The sequence below is a fragment of the Bos indicus genome, chromosome 23 (assembly GCF_029378745.1).
Source record: "Bos indicus isolate NIAB-ARS_2022 breed Sahiwal x Tharparkar chromosome 23, NIAB-ARS_B.indTharparkar_mat_pri_1.0, whole genome shotgun sequence".
Classification (NCBI taxonomy): domain Eukaryota; kingdom Metazoa; phylum Chordata; class Mammalia; order Artiodactyla; family Bovidae; genus Bos; species Bos indicus.
The window spans coordinates 50,829,814-50,849,127 of record NC_091782.1 but is presented as its reverse complement, the minus strand read 5'-3'; the positions used below and the strand labels follow the sequence as shown (position 1 = coordinate 50,849,127).

The 19,314-nt window shown below is 43.0% G+C and overlaps 1 protein-coding gene across 1 annotated transcript in view; it reads right to left on the bottom strand.

Annotated features, from left to right (window-relative positions):
- The window catches only part of F13A1 (coagulation factor XIII A chain), a 143,654-nt gene that overhangs the window by 87,333 nt on the left and 37,007 nt on the right, over positions 1 to 19,314 (bottom strand). The window contains exon 4 of the mRNA XM_019986089.2: positions 9,532 to 9,783. Coding sequence (XP_019841648.2) covers positions 9,532 to 9,783 — 252 coding nt within the window. The remainder of the gene's footprint in view (positions 1 to 9,531; positions 9,784 to 19,314) is intronic.

Here is a 19,314-nt window from a genome sequence, read left to right as displayed (position 1 = left end):
ATCTCCTGTGTTGGCAGGCAAATTCTTTACCACTGAGCCACCAGGGAAGCCCCCTTTATATATATACATATATGTATATTTTAAAGAATAGTGTATTCAATTAACGGTCAATTAAATATAAAACTTGGCTTCCCTGGTGGCTCAGATGGTAAAGAGTCTGCCTGCATTGCAGGAGACCTGAGTTCGATCCCTGGGTCGGGAAGATCCCCTGGAGAAGGAAATAGCAACCCACTCCAGTATTCTTGCCTGCAAAAACCCCATGGATGGAGGAGCCTGGCAGGCTACAGTCCATGGGGTCGAGAAGAGTCAGACACGACTGAGTGACTTCACTCACTCTCACAAAAATAAAACTATACAAAAATACATTAAATGGATGGAAGTGCACCAAAATGGTAACAGTGACTTGTAAATCTCTGAGTTCTTTTCATGCTTTCATTATTTTTTGTGTCTGTAATAAGACTTTCATCATGAGAAAAAAAAAAGTTATTTTAAAAAATATGGTTGCATTTACATGAAACTACCTGTTTAAGAAGAGCTTAACAAGTTCAGGGTTTTTTTGCATTACTTTTTCTTCAAGAACAATATGGTGTGCTCTTTTTATTATCAATGTCCTTATCATCAGTAGATGTCTTTATACAATTATAACTCTTCCCCCTTCTTTAAGTCTCCTACTCGGTCCTTCCAGCACGGGCGGGATGCAGCCTCGTTCTGTAGTGCCCTATGGGTGTTGCAGTGACATGCCCCACTCCACTGACTCTGTTCTGTGATTTCATTATTCCTGGAACAAGTATGTGTACAGTGTTTATTCCATGCCAGGAACTTTCTAATGTGGTGCAAAAACAGACTTATTAAAACTCATAGTGAGGACTTTCCTGGTGGCTCAGTGGTAAAGAATCCACCTGCCAATGCAGGAGATGTGAGTTCAGTACCTGATCCAGGAAGATCCCACGGGCCTCAGGCCTCGGAGTGGCTAAGACTGTTCGCCCCAATGACGGGGCCTGTGCTCCAGAGGCCAGGAGCTGAAACGAGAGAAGCTGCTCCGCGAGAAGCCCGCATACCTTCAGGAGGAGTGAGCCCCACTATCCACATCTAGAGAAAAACCTGAGCAGCAGCAAAGACCCAGCAGGGCCAAATAAATAAATATGTAAAATTGTTTCTTTAAAAACACCTCATAATGTCTCCCAGAGGAAGGCACTGTATTTTCCCCACGTTACAGATGAGGAAACTGAGGAAGAGAGAAGAAAAGTATCTTTCCCAAGGTCATTTTGCAGCTGAGAGGTGAAGCCAGGGTTTGAATACCAAGCTGCCCCCCAAATAGACTATGATGCTGAGTCCGAGGGATCCACTCACTGTCTGCACAGCGCCCGGTGCACTGTGCCTGAAAACACGGCAAAATAAATGCCGACCTCTAGAATGAGAGACGGGGATGGATGTCCAGGGCTCGGAGAGTGAGAGAGAAGTCCAAGAAAATGAAGGATTTACTTTTGGGCTCTGGCTTATTGTTGATGAGAAGTCATAAATTTAGGTGGCAAGTCATGAATAGGAAGGAGTTCTGTAGCTTGAGTGCAGCCCACCCGTTTCCTTCCAGCCGCTGAATTAAAACTCACCTCAAAACAGGCAGGCATAATCATGACTCCACAACAAGGCAGGGGGATCAAATGTGGAGCCTCGATTTTCATTTTAAATTTATTTATGATTTTAAAGGAAGATTGAATGTGGAAAGCAGAGCTTTCTTTCCCCTCTTTTTATTCAGATCTGTCACTTTAAAATATAGTTGTCCAAAGCTAGGATTAAAAAAAAAAACCTCATCACCATGGAAACTCCGAAAAACTCTCTGTGTTTGATAGGCTGACAAATACAGGAAAACTCAATCATTTGCCTCTTGAGATGTTGTTGGTTTCGGGGGGTGTTGTTTTTGTCTAATAAAAATTTTTTTTATTAGTTTGAAAGGCGTAGTGAGGTTTTCTAGATCTGATGATGGAGGTGGGAAGAGATTGGTTCTGCACTTTAGTAAAATGAAGGATACTATTATTTTATTAAAAGAAAAAACAAGCTGACAAACAATTCATTGTTCTAGTCAACCAACAATCTGAACTGTGAGAAAGTAGAGTGTGTGTGTGTGTGTGTGTGTGTGTGTGCGCACAAGCGTGGGGACTACACTTCTCAACCGTGTGAGAGCTGATAGAAGAAACCGGGTCCAGAGGGCTGCAGAGTTGGGATGGCGGCACCACAGACCTGCTGACAACCTCCTGATCCTAAGCGACCTCTGGCCAACAACCAGCAACCATCAGTGAAACCCAAGGGAAACACAGCGCCATTGCTGAGGTGTTAACGCCTCCGTGCACTTTACCCAGAGCAGACCTTCAGCATGCCTTGTGAACCACCGCTCCTCCTGGGTGACTACCGGGAGGCAAGGGGTAAAGAAGAATGGCCTCCTTGATTTTATAATTCCTCCAGTGGGAGGAGTGGGGCAGCTAAGAAAAGCAAATTGTGAGCTGAGAACTGCTAGGACTCACTTCTAGGGCTGATTTCTGGCCCCTGTGGAAATTACCACTGGCTTCCCCACCCAGAGAAAGTAAGAATTTATAACAAACATGTACAAATAAATGCTAAGCCTATTGATTTTAGTATCTGTTTAACCTCAGAGGGCGAAGGAGGGCTATTCATCACCACCTGGGCTGAAAATTTCCTTTTGGTTATTTTCATGTGATTTTAAAGTTAAAGCAAGCCCCATTTCTAAGGTCCTTAAAGTCAAGCCTGGCAAGGGATCAGAGAAAATTGTGGAGCTAGAATGCTCTCCCATATTTTATCTCCAAAGAGACTCTTGAACAGCTTAAGTCACAGTCTGGTTCTGTTTGAGATCCTTTAGAAGCAATGGTGATTTGACCTCTTCAAAAAGGTGAAATGTCTCACCTTTTTGGTAAAAGGAGAGATTTTGAGTGAAGAATTAGAAACAACTTTTGGGGTTTTCCCAGTGGTTCAGATGGTAAAGAATCTGCCTTCAATGCGGGAGACCCAGGTTCAATCCCTGGGTTGGAATGATCTCCTGGAGAAGGGAATAGCAATTCCCTTCCAGTATTCTTGCCTGGAAAATCCCTTAGACAGAGGAGGCTGGCGGGCTGTAGTCCACGGGGTTGAAAAGGATTGGACACGACTGAGTGACTGACACTTTTTACTCCCCTCCCCTTTATACAAAAGCTGAGTGCCACTAAATAAAGAGGTAAGGCCTGCCGGGTGGGTGTCATCAGCGCTCCGGGGACTGACCCTCTCTGTGGAGCACTTGTGACTCCAGATTGGTGTCATGACTATATGTTTTTCCATCTCAAGTACATCATATGCGGTGGTGACCCCTGAGGCTGTGCTCTAGGCAGATGATTCCCACCTATGGGATCTGGGAAACACTGGCGTATATTTACTGCTCAGATTGCTCAGTTGTGTCCGACTTGGCGACCCCATGGACTATAGCCTGCCAAGCTCCTCTGTCCATGGCATTCTCTAGGCAAGAATACTGGAGTGGGTTGCCATTTCCTACTCCAGGGGATCTTCCTGACCCAGGGATTGAACTCAAGTCTTTTGGGTCTCCTGCACTGGCAGGAGGATTCTTTACCACTGTCCCACCTGGGCTCAATCACTAAGTCGTGTCTGACTCTTTGCGACCCCATGGACAATAGCCCACCAGGCTCCTCTGTCCATGGGATTCTAGAGGCAAGAATACTGGAGTGGGTTGCCATCAAACTCACATCTCTTATGTCTCCTGCATTGGCAGGTGGGTTCTTTACCACTGAGCCACCAGGAAAGCCCCTGGAGTATAGTCAGGACTGGCATTTCCAGCATCTGCACTTTATTTCTGGAAGGGTCCAGAGCCACTGTCTTCCTAAAACGGTTCAATTCAACCTCCCTGGGGCACGCCTTTGTGCCTGTGAACTCTGGAATGAAACCAGCCCAGGAGACACCGGCAAGCGATTTCTCAACTGCTGGGCCTGTTCCCTGCAAAGACACTGCATCGTATCACAGGCCAGCTTGGGAAGTTGAGTTGATTTGTGCTGTATTTCCAGTTTTGCTGGTTAAGGACTTTTTAGTGTAAAGTATCTTTAGAAGATAGACTATTATTCATGAAGCAATTCTACAAAGAAAAATGTCAGATATTCTTTACTTAGCACATATTCTCAAAGGGAGTCTGTGCCCTTGTTGGGATGTTTAAATTTTTTCTTTTTTTGCAAAGAAAACTTGTTTGATCTTTTAGCTATCAACCTGGTTTTGTTTTTATTTATTTATTTTTAACAGTAGGCTTTTCCAGTGTTGATTAGAACATCATAGACGTTTCCCAGCTGGCATCTACTTCCTGTTTCTCTTATTCCACAATACCGGGTACCAGTGGTTCTGGTTCTGAAAATAAAAGAGCCTGTTGTTGTTCAGTTGCTCAGTCGTGTCTGACTCTTTGAGACCCCATGGACCACAGCACGCCAGGCTCCCCTGTCCTTCACTATCTCCCAGAGTTTGTTCAGACTCATGTCCGCTGAGTCGGCTGATGCCACCCAACCATCTCATCCTCTGTCTCCCCCTTCTTCTCCTGCCCTCAATCTTCCCCTGCACCAGGGTATCCATGTTTTAGCCCCAGCTTGTTTCCTGATTTTCTGGATGACCTTGAAAACTTTATGTAATACCACAGAGTCTGATTTTTCTTCTGAAATCTGAAGCTAATCATCCACTCCCCGCCGCCCTTGGAGTGGTGGTTATCAATTCAGTTCAGCAAGCATTCACGAGTCTTACCTCTGTGCCATGTTGGACTGAAAGAGAGAAGGATCCTGCTTTCTGAAACACAGAATGCAGGAGGACACCAGCTTTGAGCATCCTTTGAAGGTATGTAGGAGGAAGGGTGAAGAGGGAGGGGACGTATGTATACTTATGGCTGATCCACTTTGTTGTACGACAGAAACCAACACAGCATTGTAAAGCAATTGTACTCCAATGATAAAAAAAAAAATGAACCACCCAGCTAAGGAATTACAAATGCTCCCTCCAGAAACAGCTTCAGACCTTGAATCTGGGGTCATCTATGTGCCACTGAAAATAAAGTCTACTGAGAGCTCCCTGGGTTCCCTTCTGATTGATGCCACACCAGATAACTGTCACTTGCTGTGAGGATGAATGGGCTCTACCGATTCAGACACTTGCAAGAGAGATATGCTATTTCATTAAATACAAGGTCTGAATGCATAAGGGCTTCAAATTGTCACATAAGCTCTATTAAAACTTCCTTGAAATTCAGTTAGCCAAGTATGTGACTGCTATCGTGTGCACACACTATTCCAGGGGCTGCACGGGGTGCAAAGGTAACCCGCTAACCCATTCCCCCCACTCCCCAGTGAGGCCGGTGCCCCTACTGCATGTTCTTGTTCTGCCACGACTCCTTTCCGTGCTTTTCAGTGTTGAAATTCATGTTTATTAGCAGCTCATTTGTGAAACCGTCGCCAGATGCTCTTTGAGGACGAAGATTGTCTTTTTCAGTAACATATTCCCAGTGCCTACTTCAGCATTGATCCTTAATATGTGTGAATGAATAAATAATAGTTCTGTAGTACCCATGGGTAATTATGCTGTCATGAGCATTGTGGGAGATATACTATTACTATTTGTGGATTGATGAATGAAGGGCTCTAGCCTGAGGGTGTAAATTCTGGTCTGGGCTCAATGGTCTCCAAGAGGAAGGGGTGTTGGTCATGGTTACCCTGGGAATACCAGGCCTGGTACATCACTCCATTCTGTACTGAAGGGTCTAAAAGACCATGTATAATTACGAAGCAAATAGTATAAGAATGAATGTCAAAATACTATACAATTTGTTCATATTAATTACTTCCTATTAAAAGCATCCAGATAGTAGAAATTGATTTCTTTACACTAAATTTAATTGATTTCTCTGTTTAAAGGAAAATGCCAAAGTCATAGTGAATAAAAAGTTAGAGGGACTTCTTTGGTGGTTCAGTGGTTGAGATTCCAAGCTGCCAAAGCAGGGAGCACAGCTTCAATCCCTGGTCAGGAAAGTAAGGTTCCACATGCTGTGCAGTGTGGCCAAAGGTAAAAAATAAATAAAGAAACAAGGAAAGAAATCAATCACTTGGGGGAAACGTTAGAAATACCAGATGCTAGTTTAGCATCAGATGCTGAAAGAGAGAGACGTCTACACACACACACCGCAACCCATGTCCCCCATGTACTGTATACGACTTTGACTTCCTTCAAGTGGTAAGGTATGGGGTGACACAGCTGATCTGTGGTGATAGGTGCAGTGAACCTAGAAAGCATTTACTTGGAATGATTAAATCAGTGCAGCAAACATTTATTCAACATTAAGTATCTACCAGACCACGGAGCCACCTGACAATGCAGGAGACACAGGAGATGCAGGCTTGATCCCCTGGAGAAGGAAATGGCAACCCAATCCAGTATTCTTGCCTGGACAATCCCAGGGACAGAGGAGGCTGGTGGCTACAGTCCATGGGGTCACAAAGAGTTGGGCATGACTAAGTGACTGAGCAAGCGTGCGTGTACCAGATACTGTGCTAGGATGAAGTCTGGATGAATTCAGGTGGCGTCAGTGATGGGGAATGAGGTGGGAAGTGTGGCTAAGACAAGACGAGCCCCATGAAAATGACCGATGCCTTATCAAAGAGAGCTGTCAAATGTTGCCCCGAGGACTAAGCACAGGCTGGGACGCTGACATCTTTCAGGGTACACGATCTGGCACAAATTCTAGATGACCAATCTGGAAAGGTTTGAACTGAAACAGGAAAATGCATTCAACAGTTCAGAGTTCCTGAGCGCTCAGACAGGTGAGAGGACTTCACACTGAGTGCCCGACTCACTCCTGCTGCCTTTGTGGGTTCGGTTATCTCTCCAGCACCCAGAGAAGGGCTCCTTTCTGGGATGGATCTGAAGCCTGGTTAGCACAATCAAATTAAAAAGCTAACCAATAATTCTCCCTCCACCCACCCCTGGCCTCAGTAATGTGGTATGACTATTGATCCCCACTAATGATTTAGTGATTAAGGAGGATAAATTGCCTATGAATGCAAAGCAAGCTAAAGGCCCCCAGCCACACAGCAGAACCTTCTTGATCAATCAGTGCTGTACTTGCCTGCGTAATTTTCAGCCCGGTGTCCTGAGTCACCTTGGACCTCACTTCCACTGCGCGTGTGTGGTATTGGCAGCATCTTGCCCACCTGGCTTTATTTGGACAACTTCTGACTTCCTCTTGTGTAATCTTTTCCAGCTGGGCAGTGGTCTCTTTCTGAATCTCCTCTGTAGTTGCCAGACCATATCTCCGTGAGCCCCGTGTTATCACGTGTGTTATGTTCTGCGTTAGTGCACACGCAAGCAGAACCCTGGGGACTGTGAAGCTACAGCGTATCTGGTTGTGTGTGGGGTTCATTATACAGCATCCGAGTTGGACTGTGCTTTGGGTTCTAGGCTGGGGAAACCACAGGCTGTTACCATCAACCTTGAACCTTGTCTCATAGATAAGGATTAGTGGGTACAGGAGGACGGAGGTGGCAGGTGGGGAGCATAGGATTAGCTCGAATACTGGAATAGGTCCTTCAAATAAAGGGTCAGGAGGATCCAGGTTTATGTTAACCCGAGCAGAAAACCTTGTTCACTGATTACCTGTGTGTAAGTTCATATCCACCCTGAATCAAGTGCAACTCCCACGTTCAAAACCAGCGCTAATATAGACTCATTTTGGAAGATATTGGAGAGCAATGTATATGGGACAGGACGGTGTGAGAAATCTTTGATCTTATGTCAGCTTTTATATGTTCCGTTACCTTACTTCCTAAGATCTAAAAGTGGACTCTCCCCCGAGTGTCACTGCAATGTTCGCATCTGCCCCTGAAACTTAAGACCAGCCTCACACCAAGTATGGAGGCAGAAATAAGGAAGGGCAGAGATGGGGACAGGGAAAAATACTGTGTGTGATGGAGTTCTTAAATTGGATTGGTAGAGAAATTCTTGGACTTGACTAAGTTTATTTGAATATAACTAGATTAAGCTTCTGCAGCAGCCAGAAGGAAAGACTCAAAATAGCAGTAGAGATTAAGCTGAATTATATTAAAGTTACATGTTTGCATATCCAGCATTATGATTTATAAAGTTTGCACCCACTGTGCATTTAAACAAATTTACAGAATTCATTAGACTTATGCTTTCTGTACTTGAATTAAGGAGATAAAAGTTAGTTTCACTATAGACAAGGTCAACTTTATTTTATTTTTCTGAAGCCAGATTATGAATCTTAATAGTTTTTTAATTTAATTATATTTGCTGTACAATATTATATAAATTAGAAGTGTACATATATGATATAATGATTCATGATTTTTAAAGATTATACTCCATTTATGCTGCTACTGCTACTGCTGCTAAGTCGCTTCCGTCGTGTCCCACTCTGTGCGATCCCATAGATGGCAGCCCAGCAGGCTCCCCCGTCCCTGGGATTCTCCAGGCGAGAACACTGGAGTGGGTTGCCATTTCCTTCTCCAATGCATAAAAGTGAGAAGTGAAAGTGAAGTCGCTCAGTCGTGTCTGACTCTTAGCAACCCCATGGACTGTGGCCCACCAGGGTCCTTGGTCCATAGGATTTTCCAGGCAAGAGTACTGGAGTGGGGTGCCATTGCCTTCTCCAACTCCATTTATAGTTATTATAAAATATTGCCTATGTTCCTTGTGCTGCACAATACATCCTGTAGCTTATTATACCTAATTGTTTGTACCTCTTAATTCCCGACCCCTATTTTGCCCCTCCCTATTCCCTTTCCCCACTAGGAATCATTAGTTTGTTCTCTGAGAGTCTGCTTGTTTTTTGTATATTCACTAGTTTGTTATATTTTTTAGATTCCACATATAAGTGATATACAGGATTTGCCTTTTTCTTTTTGACTTATTTCATTTGGCATAATGCCTTCCAAGTCCATCCATGTTTCTGCAAGTGGTAAAATCATGTTTTTTTATGGCTGCATAGTATTCCACCATATCCACCTGGAGAAGGGAATGGATACCCACTCCAGTATTCTTGCTAGAGAATTTCATGGACAGAGGAGCCTGGTGGGCTACAATCCACAGAGTCACAAAGAATCAGACACAATTGAGTGACTAACATCTAGTATATTTATATGTCTTATCTTCTGGATCCTATCAATTTTGAAAGTCAAGGCAAAGAAGCCCATTTTGTTAATAGAGCAATAACATACACAGAGGTAATACCATCAGCATAGTAACTTCACAATTAACTAATTGTGCAATTTTACGCAATCTTCAATTATTTCTTGAAGTAAATTTATAGCAGCATTAACTTCAAGTTATAGCCTCATACACTGAAAGCAAATTTTGTGTCATCTTCTGTCCTTAAAACATGGAAAGTGGATGTAGGAAGGAACACATCTTCTAGCATAATTTTTCTATTGACCCAAAAAGAGATGCATTAGAAATATATGAACTATTTTTGTAGTGAGATAATAAATACCAGGCCCTTACCTTCACACCAAGGGTTGAAGAGAATGTATGTGTCCGTTTCGGGGTTTCGGCTGGTGCGGATGACCCCATAGGGGGTCCAGACAGCCACGTACATGCGGAACTTCCCCACAATGCAGTCTGCAGAAGACTGGACAGACAGCCGGACAGACCTGTCCTCTCTCATGACCACCTTCGCCCCCCACTTGCCACTCTGCAGCTCAGAGACCAAAGGGACTGGAATGTAGGTTCCCTTATTCTCCTGGGGGTAGAGACCTACGGGAAGAAAGAAGAAACACAGCCTTGAGATTTCACAAGCTACCTTTGTTCTCTGTCACCTTAATAGCTGAAGGTGGAAATAATTCATTAGACTTGAAATAGTAAAACTTGGGTTTGAATTTCACTTTTGCTGCCAACTTGCTGTCTGATGGCAGTTACTTTTCAGAACTTTTTGAAGGTCATATTCGTCTGGTCTATATTTTTTAAAAAAGAATGACAGTACTTACAAAGATTTTTGTTGGTTGGTCAATGCACTCAAATAAGGTGTAGAAATACTAATCTTGGATGCAAAAACAAAACAGAGCTTACAGGGTGATGTGAAGTCATCAGTACCATAAATTCTGCTCTCTAAAGACTTAGAATGGCTTAAAAAAGCCCTAAAAAGGGACATAAGGGCTCCCCAGGTGGCTCTAGTGGTAAAGAACCTGCCTGCCAATGCAGGAGACATAAAAGACCCAGGTTCAGTCCCGGGGTCAGGAAGATCCCCTGGAGGAGGACATGGCAGCCCACTCCAGTGTTCTTGCCTGGAGAGTCCCATGGACAGAGGAGCCTGGCGGGCTGTAGTCCATGGGGTTGGACACAGCCAGACATGACTGAAGTGAATTAACACACATAAGGTGTACAAGGCAAGTGTTTTTGTGTATTTTGAATGCAATTCCATTATTTGTCATACCACCTAATACAGCTCCATTTATAAGTTGTCCATATGTAATTAATCCTCTATTTAACTGAAACACGTTTATTGCCAATGTCATATTTAGTAAATTTAGGCTTATGTCTTGGGCAAGAATTCAGGCTCCAGAGGCAAATTGTCTAGGTTTGAATCTTGGCTATGCTACTTATTACCTTTGCAATCTCTGGCAAATTAAAAGAAGGTGTGATGGCATGGGTTGGGAGGGAGGCTTAAGAGGAAGGGGAGATGTATGTGTGTGTATATACACATATACATACATATATATATATATATGTATATATATATATATATAGTACTCCTAGAACAAAGTTACCTGTTACTCCAGGTATCTCTTGACCTCCTACTTTGCATTCCAGTCATGTCTGACTGTTTGCAACCCCATGAACTGTAGCCCGCCAGACTCCTCTGTCCATGGGAACTAACACCAAAAAAAAAAAAAAAAAAGATATCCTTTTCATCATAGGGGACTGGAATGCAAAAGTCAAGCAAGAGATACCTGGAGTAACAGGCAAATTTGGCCTTGGAGTACAAAATGAAGCAGGGCATAGGCTAATAGAGTTTTGCAAAGAGAATGTACTGGTCACAGCAAACACCCTCTTCCAACAACAGAAGAGATGACTCTACACATGGACATCACCAGATGGTCAATACAGAAATCAGATCGATTATGTTCTTTTCAGCTGAAGATGGAGAACTCTATACAGTCAGCACAAACAAGACTGGGAGTTGACTGTGGCTCAGATTATGAACTCCTTATTGCAGAATTCAGACTTAAATCTAAAAAAGTAGGGAAACTACTAGACCATTCAGGTGTGACCTAAATCCCTTACGGTTATACAGTGGAAGTGACAAGTAGATTCAAGGGATTAGATCTGATAGAGTGCCTGAAGAACTATGGTTGGATTCTTGTCATTGTACAGGAGGCAGTGATCAAAACTATCCCCCAAAACAAAGAAATTCAAAAAGGCAAAATGGTTGTCTGAGGAGGCCTTATAAATAGCTGAGAAAAGAAGAGAAGTGAAAGGCAAAGGATAAAAGGAAATACATATCCATTTGAATGCAGAGTTCCAAAGAATAGCAAGGAGAGAGAAGAAAGCCTTCCTCAGTGATCAATGCAGAGAAATAGAAGAAAACAATAGAATGGGAAAGACTAGAGATCTCTTCAAGAAAATTAGAGATACCAAGGGAATATTTCATGCAAAGATGGGCACAATAAAGGACAGAAATCTATGGACCTAACAGAAGCAGAAGATATTAAGAAGAAGTGGCAAGAATATACAGAAGAACTATACAAAAAAGATCTTCATGACCCAGATAACCACGATGGTGTGATCACTCATCTAGAGCCAAACATCCTGAAATGCGATGTCTAGTGGGCCTTGCTGCTGCTGCTGCTGCTAAATCGCTTCAGTCATGTCCGACTGTGTGACCCCATAGACGGCAGCCCACCAGGCTCCCCTGTCCTCTGGATTCTCCAGGCAAGAACACTGGAGTGGGTTGCCATTTCCTTCTCCAATGCATGAAAGTGAAAAGTGAAAGTGAAGTCGCTCAGTCATATCCCACTCTTAGCGACCCCATGGACTGCAGCCTACCGGGCTCCTCCATCCATAGGATTTTCCAGGCAAGAGTACTAGAGTGGGGTGCCATTGCCTTCTCCAGTAGGCCTTAAGAAGCATCACTATGGACAAAGCTAGAGAAGGTGATGGAAGTCCAGTTGAGCTATTTCAAATCCTGAAAGATGATGCTGTTAAAGTGCTGCACTCAATATGTCAGCAAATTTGGAAAACTCAGCAGTGGCCACAGGACTGGAAAAGGTCAGTTTTCATTCCAATCCCAAAGAAAGGCAATGCTGAAGAATGTTTAAATGACCACACAATTACACTCATCTCGGGACAGGGGAGCCTGGTGGACTGCCATCTGTCTATGGGGTCACACAGAGTCAGACAACACTGAAGTGACTTAACAGCAGCAGCATGCTAGCAAAGTAATGCTCAAAATTCTCCAAGCTTGGCTTCAACAGTACGTGAATCAAGAACTTCCAGATGTTCAAGCACGATTTAGAAAAGGCAGAGGAACCAGAGATCAAATTGCCAACATCTGCTGGATCATAGAAAAAGCAAGAGAGTTCCGGAAAGACATCTACTTCTGCTTTATTGATTATGCCAAAGCCTTTGACTGTGTGGATCACAACAAACTGTGGAAAATTCTTAAAGTGATGGGATAACCAGACCACCTTACCTGCCTCCTGAGAAATCTGTATGCAGGTCAAGAAGCAACAGTTAGAACTAGATATGGAACAACAGACTGGTTCCAAATTAGGAAAGGAGTATGACAAGGCTGTATATTGTCACCCTGCTTATTTAACTTATATGCAGAGTAGGTCATGTGAAATGCCAGGCTGGATGAAGCACAAGCTGGAATCAAGACTGTCAGGAGAAATATCAATAACCTCATATATGCAGATGATACCACCCTTACGGCAGAAAGCAAAGAAGAACTAAAGAGCCTCTTGATGAAAGTGAAAGAGGAGAGTGAAAAAGCTGGCTTAAAATGCAACATTCACAAAACTAAGATTATGGCATCCAGTCCCATCACTTCATGGCCAATAGATGGGGAAACAGTGGCTGACTTTATTTTCTTGGGCTCCAAAATCACTGCAGATGGTGATTGCAGCCATGAAATTAAAAGACGCTTGCTCCTTGAAAGAAAAGCTATGACCAACCTAGACCTCATATTAAAAAGCAGAGACATAACTTTGCCAACCAAGGTCCATCTAGTCGAGGCTATGGTTTTTCCAATAGTCATGTATGGATGTGAGAGTTGGACTGTGAAGAAAGCTGAGTGCCAAAGAATTGATGCTTTTGAACTGTGATGCTGGAGAAGACTCTTGAGAGTCCCTTGGACTGCAAGGAGATCAAACCAGTCAATCCTAAAGGAAATCAGTCCTGAATATTCATTGGAAGGATTGATGCTGAAGCTGAAGCTCCAATACTTTAGCCACCTGATGCAAAGAACTGACTTGTTGGAAAACACCCTGATGCTTGGAAAGATTGAAGACAGGAAGAGAAGGGATCAACAAAGGATGAGATGGTTGGATGACATCACTGACTCGATGGACATGAGTTTGAGCAATCTCTGGCAGTTGGTGATGGACAGGGAAGCCTGGCGTGCACCGAACTGAACTGATATATATATATATATACTTATGGCTGATTTGTGTTGTATGACAGAAACTAACACAGCCCTTAAAGCAATTATCCTCTAATCAAAAAATAAAATAATCACAATAAATTACATGACCTTTACAAATCTCTATTTTCCTCTTTTTCTCTGTCATTAAATGAGAATAATACTACTACTCAATGGTGAAATAAAATAAAATATTACATGTAAGATGCTTTGTACATAATTTCTCATATACAACAAATTTTTAGCAATTATTTCAATAGAAAATTAAACATCAGAGCATTTTACCATATGTCCAGGCTTATCAAACTTGATGTATAAGCTATCTCAGAGCAAATCTTTTTTCTCTTTATTGTTGCCATTTTGGACCAAATTCCTACTTCATGATCAACATCAAAACTAAATTTTACCGATGGGTTCCTGGAAAAACAGTCTTTGCCGTGTATTCAACCTCACAGCATTCTTTAACTCTTTAGCTTCCAGTTCAGTGTATAGTCTGGTTTACCAAATAGTCAAATACCTAGGTATTTTAAACTGGAGCAAATGTTTCATTTACAAACTTTACCAAAATGCATCAGACATTCAATTCTAGACGTGGAGAAAATTACAAATCAGGCTAACATGTCTGAAAATTATTTTGATTGTAAGCAGAAGAAACTTACTGAAAACTTACTTCAATTGTTTTACATAAACCAGGTAGAGAATTCTACATTAAAACAAATAAAAACAATGCTTCTTTTTGGCTTCTCCAATTACTGGGATCTTTAAAGGATTCTTTGGCAGGTATATTGCTGCAGACAGCATCCTAAGGAGGTAGCTGCATAAGTCGCCACTGTGTAATTCAGTGAGAGGCTTAATCTTAATGTAAATAAATGCATACAGCACAAGCCAGGGAGAAGAGTAGAACCTTGGTGCTTTGCTGTTGTAGGAGTATCTATTTATCAACACCCTGAATAAATATCATCACAAATGCAATAAAGCTTTGAAAATGGTTTTCTGCCAAGGTATGACAGTTGTCTAGGTGGTATTCTTGAGAATACACAGGGCTCAGCTTCTGGGAAGCTTGGACATGACCCACCTGCCAAAGCTGTTTGTCCCAAAGGTCCCATACTTCCTGTATATGCTCCTTTCTGTACAAGCTCAGCCCCGGGGAATAGGTTGCCCTTTCTCTGTTGCTCTTGGAGACCCCATTGGTGCTGGAGTGTGGAAATCGAATGCAATCTTGCCAGCTAAACAGGGCCGTAATTCATTTATTCCAGTGACTCCTGGCAGCTGTTGCCACTAAATACTGACTTGGATTTAGAATACAAGTATTAAATATGACACAAGTTTGGTAAAAATAAACTTTCGGAGAGAAAATCTATGTCATAATGAGAGACTTAGATTTTTTTAAAAAGATGAAAGGCATTTTCAAATGAATTATATAAGCAGCCTCCTTTAAGAACAGCAAAAAGAAACTATGAGAGGGTACTTAAAGCTATGGGCTTCCCAGGTGGCTCATTGGTAAAGAATCTGCCTGTCAATGCAGGAGAAGATTCCCTGGAGAAGGAATGGCAACCCACTCCAGTATTATTGCCTGGAAAACCCCATGAATAGAGGAGCCTGGTGGGCTACAGTCCATGGAGTCACAAAAGAGTCAGACATGATTTAGCGACCAAAGAATAACAACAATGTAAAGCTATGTGCTGTCAGCTTCAGCTTCATCTTTGTACTAACATCCACTATTGTTTAGGAGTATTGAAATACCAATGATCACTCATTTCCATTATTATACTTCAAGCTATAATTGCAAAGACTCCTATTAAATTTTACCTAGCAAATTCAAGTTATTAAAAAAAAATGTGAAGGAAAAGAAGAGCCATGTTTGTTCACGCTGGCCTTGAACCCAGTCATGATTTAACCTAAAGCCTAGTTTGTTTGAAGCTCTCTTCTTCCTGCAACAGTACTGCCTGCTCTGTGCTAAGCACGAATAGCATCATTAAGTGCTAGAGACACAACAGTCAACAAAGCAGACTCCTGTCCTCGCTGAGCTTACGGTCTACGGGCAAGCCATGGATGCGCTGCTTAGGATACTCCTCTTGCTGCTTCACCCCCCAGAGCAGCAGTGAGAGGAGAATCATTGTCATCATCCTAATCTGACAAATCAGGAAATGAATGCACAATAAGATGAAGCCACTTGACCAGGGCGATGCAATGAGATCTGGCGTTGAGATTTGAACCCAGTTTGGCTTGAATCCTTATGGTAAAAATTTGTCAATCTCTGCCTTAGAGAATTTTGTAATCTATTGAATCAAGGGGTTTCTGTGGTGGGTCAGTGGCAAAGCATCTGCCTGCTGATGCAAGGGACACAGCTGTGACGCCGGGTCTGGAAGAATCCCCTGGAGAAGGAAATGGCAGCTCACTCCAGTATTCTTGCCTGGGAAATCCCATGGACAGAGGAGCCTAGCAGGCTACGGTCCAGGAGGTCATAAGAGTCAGACACGACTTAGCAACTAAAGCACCAGCAGTGTCTGAGACTTGGGGCTAAGAAGAAAATATGATCACCTCATGTTTCCTTCAGAGAGAATATGTTTTCAAACCAGGAACAAACATCTACACTGCGATTGGGTCAGCGTTTCATTTCGTTAAAACCGTCTAGTTAAATGCCTCAGTCTCAGAGTGTTGAAGACACAGGAAGTTGGTTATAACTTTTTATTGGTTTCACTGGACTCAGCTAAAATGTTCAATTTCAGTTTTGTAAAAGGTGTTTTGTGTTGCCAAGGCACTTCACATAGAGATGGAAATAGTGTGATAGAAATGAAGCTTTATTTCCTGGGGTCCCTGTGAGGAAATTTTTACAGAGGGGCAACTGAGGTCCCGTGAGGTTATCACGCCCAAGACCTCTGTATCACCAGGCGGTGGACACGGGGCACGGGCTGAGATCTTTGGGCTGGAAGTCCGTTCTCTTTTCGCTGCATGTCGCTGCTTCTGTGGAGGTGGTGGGGAGGGTGCTGGAGGGATTAAGATGAAGGAAGCCAAGAGAAGAGTAAAACTGGAAGATCTGAAGGGACTGGAGGCGGAAGGACAGCTGGGGGTGCGCGTGGTGGACTGCAGGGATGTGAGGCGGAAGTGTGAATCCAAGGGCTTAGTAACTGGTGGCGAGAAAGAAGACCTGGTAGATGGGGGCTTCCGGAAAGGGTCTCTGGGCTGCATCGGACGTGGGTTTAGAAGGTTTTAAGGGGACGTCAGGGGCAGAAGGAAGAAAGGAGACGTGTGAGGAGCTCTGCAACTTGGGTCAAACCGGGTGGCATCAGACCAGCACGTGGAGACAAATGGGGAACAGAGAGCAATTCCATTCATTCCAAAGGGAGAGGAAAGAGCCCTGATTTACAGGCCTTTTCACATGCGCCGCATGCAAAAGCTGATTATTCATGTAAGACCTGGCCTGTCGATAGTACCGCAGGGTCTTCTCGGCTGCTCCCTCATACCATGTTTAATTCTGAGTGTAATGATTTCAATGACAGCGCTGGGGAAGAATTTTCCATGATTGAACCGCGAGCGAGGAAGTTGTGACAGAGTAGTATTTCATTTCGCTAAATAGCCCTCTCACCTCCAGGAGGTAGCACGTGTAAGAGACCACAATCAGCCTATGCTCCTGAACACCCATCCGTCAACACCCCTGACTGCCCACCAGCCTCCCTCGGCCAAATCTCGGTGCAAAATTCGACCCTCCAAAGGTGACCACCATGCACACGTTTGCTAAAAGTGAATAATGCCTGGATAGATGTTTTGTTTTTACAAAGCTGTGTAACTTTTGTGTTAAAAAAGAATCTAGGCAAGAAAAATAGAAGCAGGAAATATAATACCCCAGAAAGGATTCTCATTTTGTTTTTAATAACACAGTCTTTGCAATTGAACCACTTACTAACCATGAAAAAAATATAATTACCAATTGCATTCCTTCACACTCAACTAAAATTGGTGTCAAATTCTCAAGTCATGTAGGAATTAACATATGGTCTTAGTCTAAACGTTTGTTTACACCTGTAAATCATTTTTGAGGCCACACGAGTACTACTTGCAAGGCAAAGTTGGCCAGAACTACATGCCTGTACTCACATATAACCTGACTCTCTCTTTACATGTAGCATATACGTGTGAATACAGAGAAACACACCTGCCTTAACACCCCACTGCTTGGAACCAGGAGAAAGAGGATGAAAATATTTCATTCCTTTACGATTTTATTCTTTACCAACTTTGGCTCAAAGGGCCTGAGCTTGTTGCATGGCCTCTTTCTTTTCATCCACATGGTGGGCGAGAGAAATCCACCCCCAGCTCAAAGTCAGCCCTCTTTGACTTCGGGGGAGATTTTGTCTCAATCATTCATTCTCTAGACCTGGGAGCACACTGCATGCAAAGCCCTGCATAGGCAGTACCCCACAGAGCAATGTGCTACGTTAAAAACATTAATGTTTTGGAAAGTGGATGGCTTGGAATATATTTCCATCTAAATAAAACATCCTATGTGGTGATGAGTCCCAGGCAGTTGAGGAAGCCCACTAATTCACCTGCAGCACGGTTGGTGTAGTTGAATGAGGTTGCTAATGTAATTATTCTGACTTCGCCTCACTCTGACCTAGAGCCTGGGAGGACACAGCAGGGAGAAGGAGGCGGTACCTGTAAGTGAAGTAGGCACACGTCAGTCACTTTCCCTGGTGCTCTGAAATGAAGACTCATGAGCCTCAGGGCACCCCTGTTTCTCATCTCTTGGGCACATCATCTGTAAGTCAAGTGGCCACAGCTGATGGTTCTTCCTGTGCTGTATTTAATAATAATACTTCTGATCATGAGAGTTTTAATTAATCACCAGGAAATCCCAAATAAAACCTTTCCTCCTTATGAACTTAAATACCTATTTTTCTTATTAAACTGAGCTGAAGATGTTATTTTATTGTCTTTTTAACTCCATAGAATATCCCTGTGCCTTGTACTGAGTAGGTGCCCAGTAAATGTCACTGGAGAGAACTGAATATTTTGCAGATACCAGGTCCCATTAAGAGCATCACACAGGCCTTAGAAGCCCTGGAACAAGACACCTGTGGCCACCAGTTGTCAATTCCATGCACCCCTCACAAGAAACAAACATTCATGGTTCTAAACTTTTTCCTTCGAGGGATGTTTTCCATTCATGTATAAATACACTGCAGGCTGAGCTCTGACTCCGATCACTGCAGACTTTTTTAACAGTGAATTCTTATAAGAGGATTGTCCCTAAGGAACGCATGCATATATCATATCTCCAGCTGGGAAGGTAAATTTCGTGATGTTAATTCATTTTTCCATTTGATTCATTTGTTTTTCCCAGGAAACACCTTTCATGTTCAAAATAATCCATCTCTTTCCAAACGGGCCCTGGAAGTATTACCATGACAGCATGATGCATGTGGCAAGGCTGGAGGCGTGAGCGCAGCAGCCTGGGAAAGGGAAGCAAGCCTCGTGTTAACAGTCTTAGAGTGGAACGAGAATGCATGGGGGCAAGGCCGAATACGTCCCTGAATAACTTTTAGAAACCCCAGGTTACTAACTACAAAGACAAAGCAACAGCACCAGAAAAGAAACATCAAAAATGGCAAAAAAAAAAAAAAATCTTGGATGATGTCAATTAA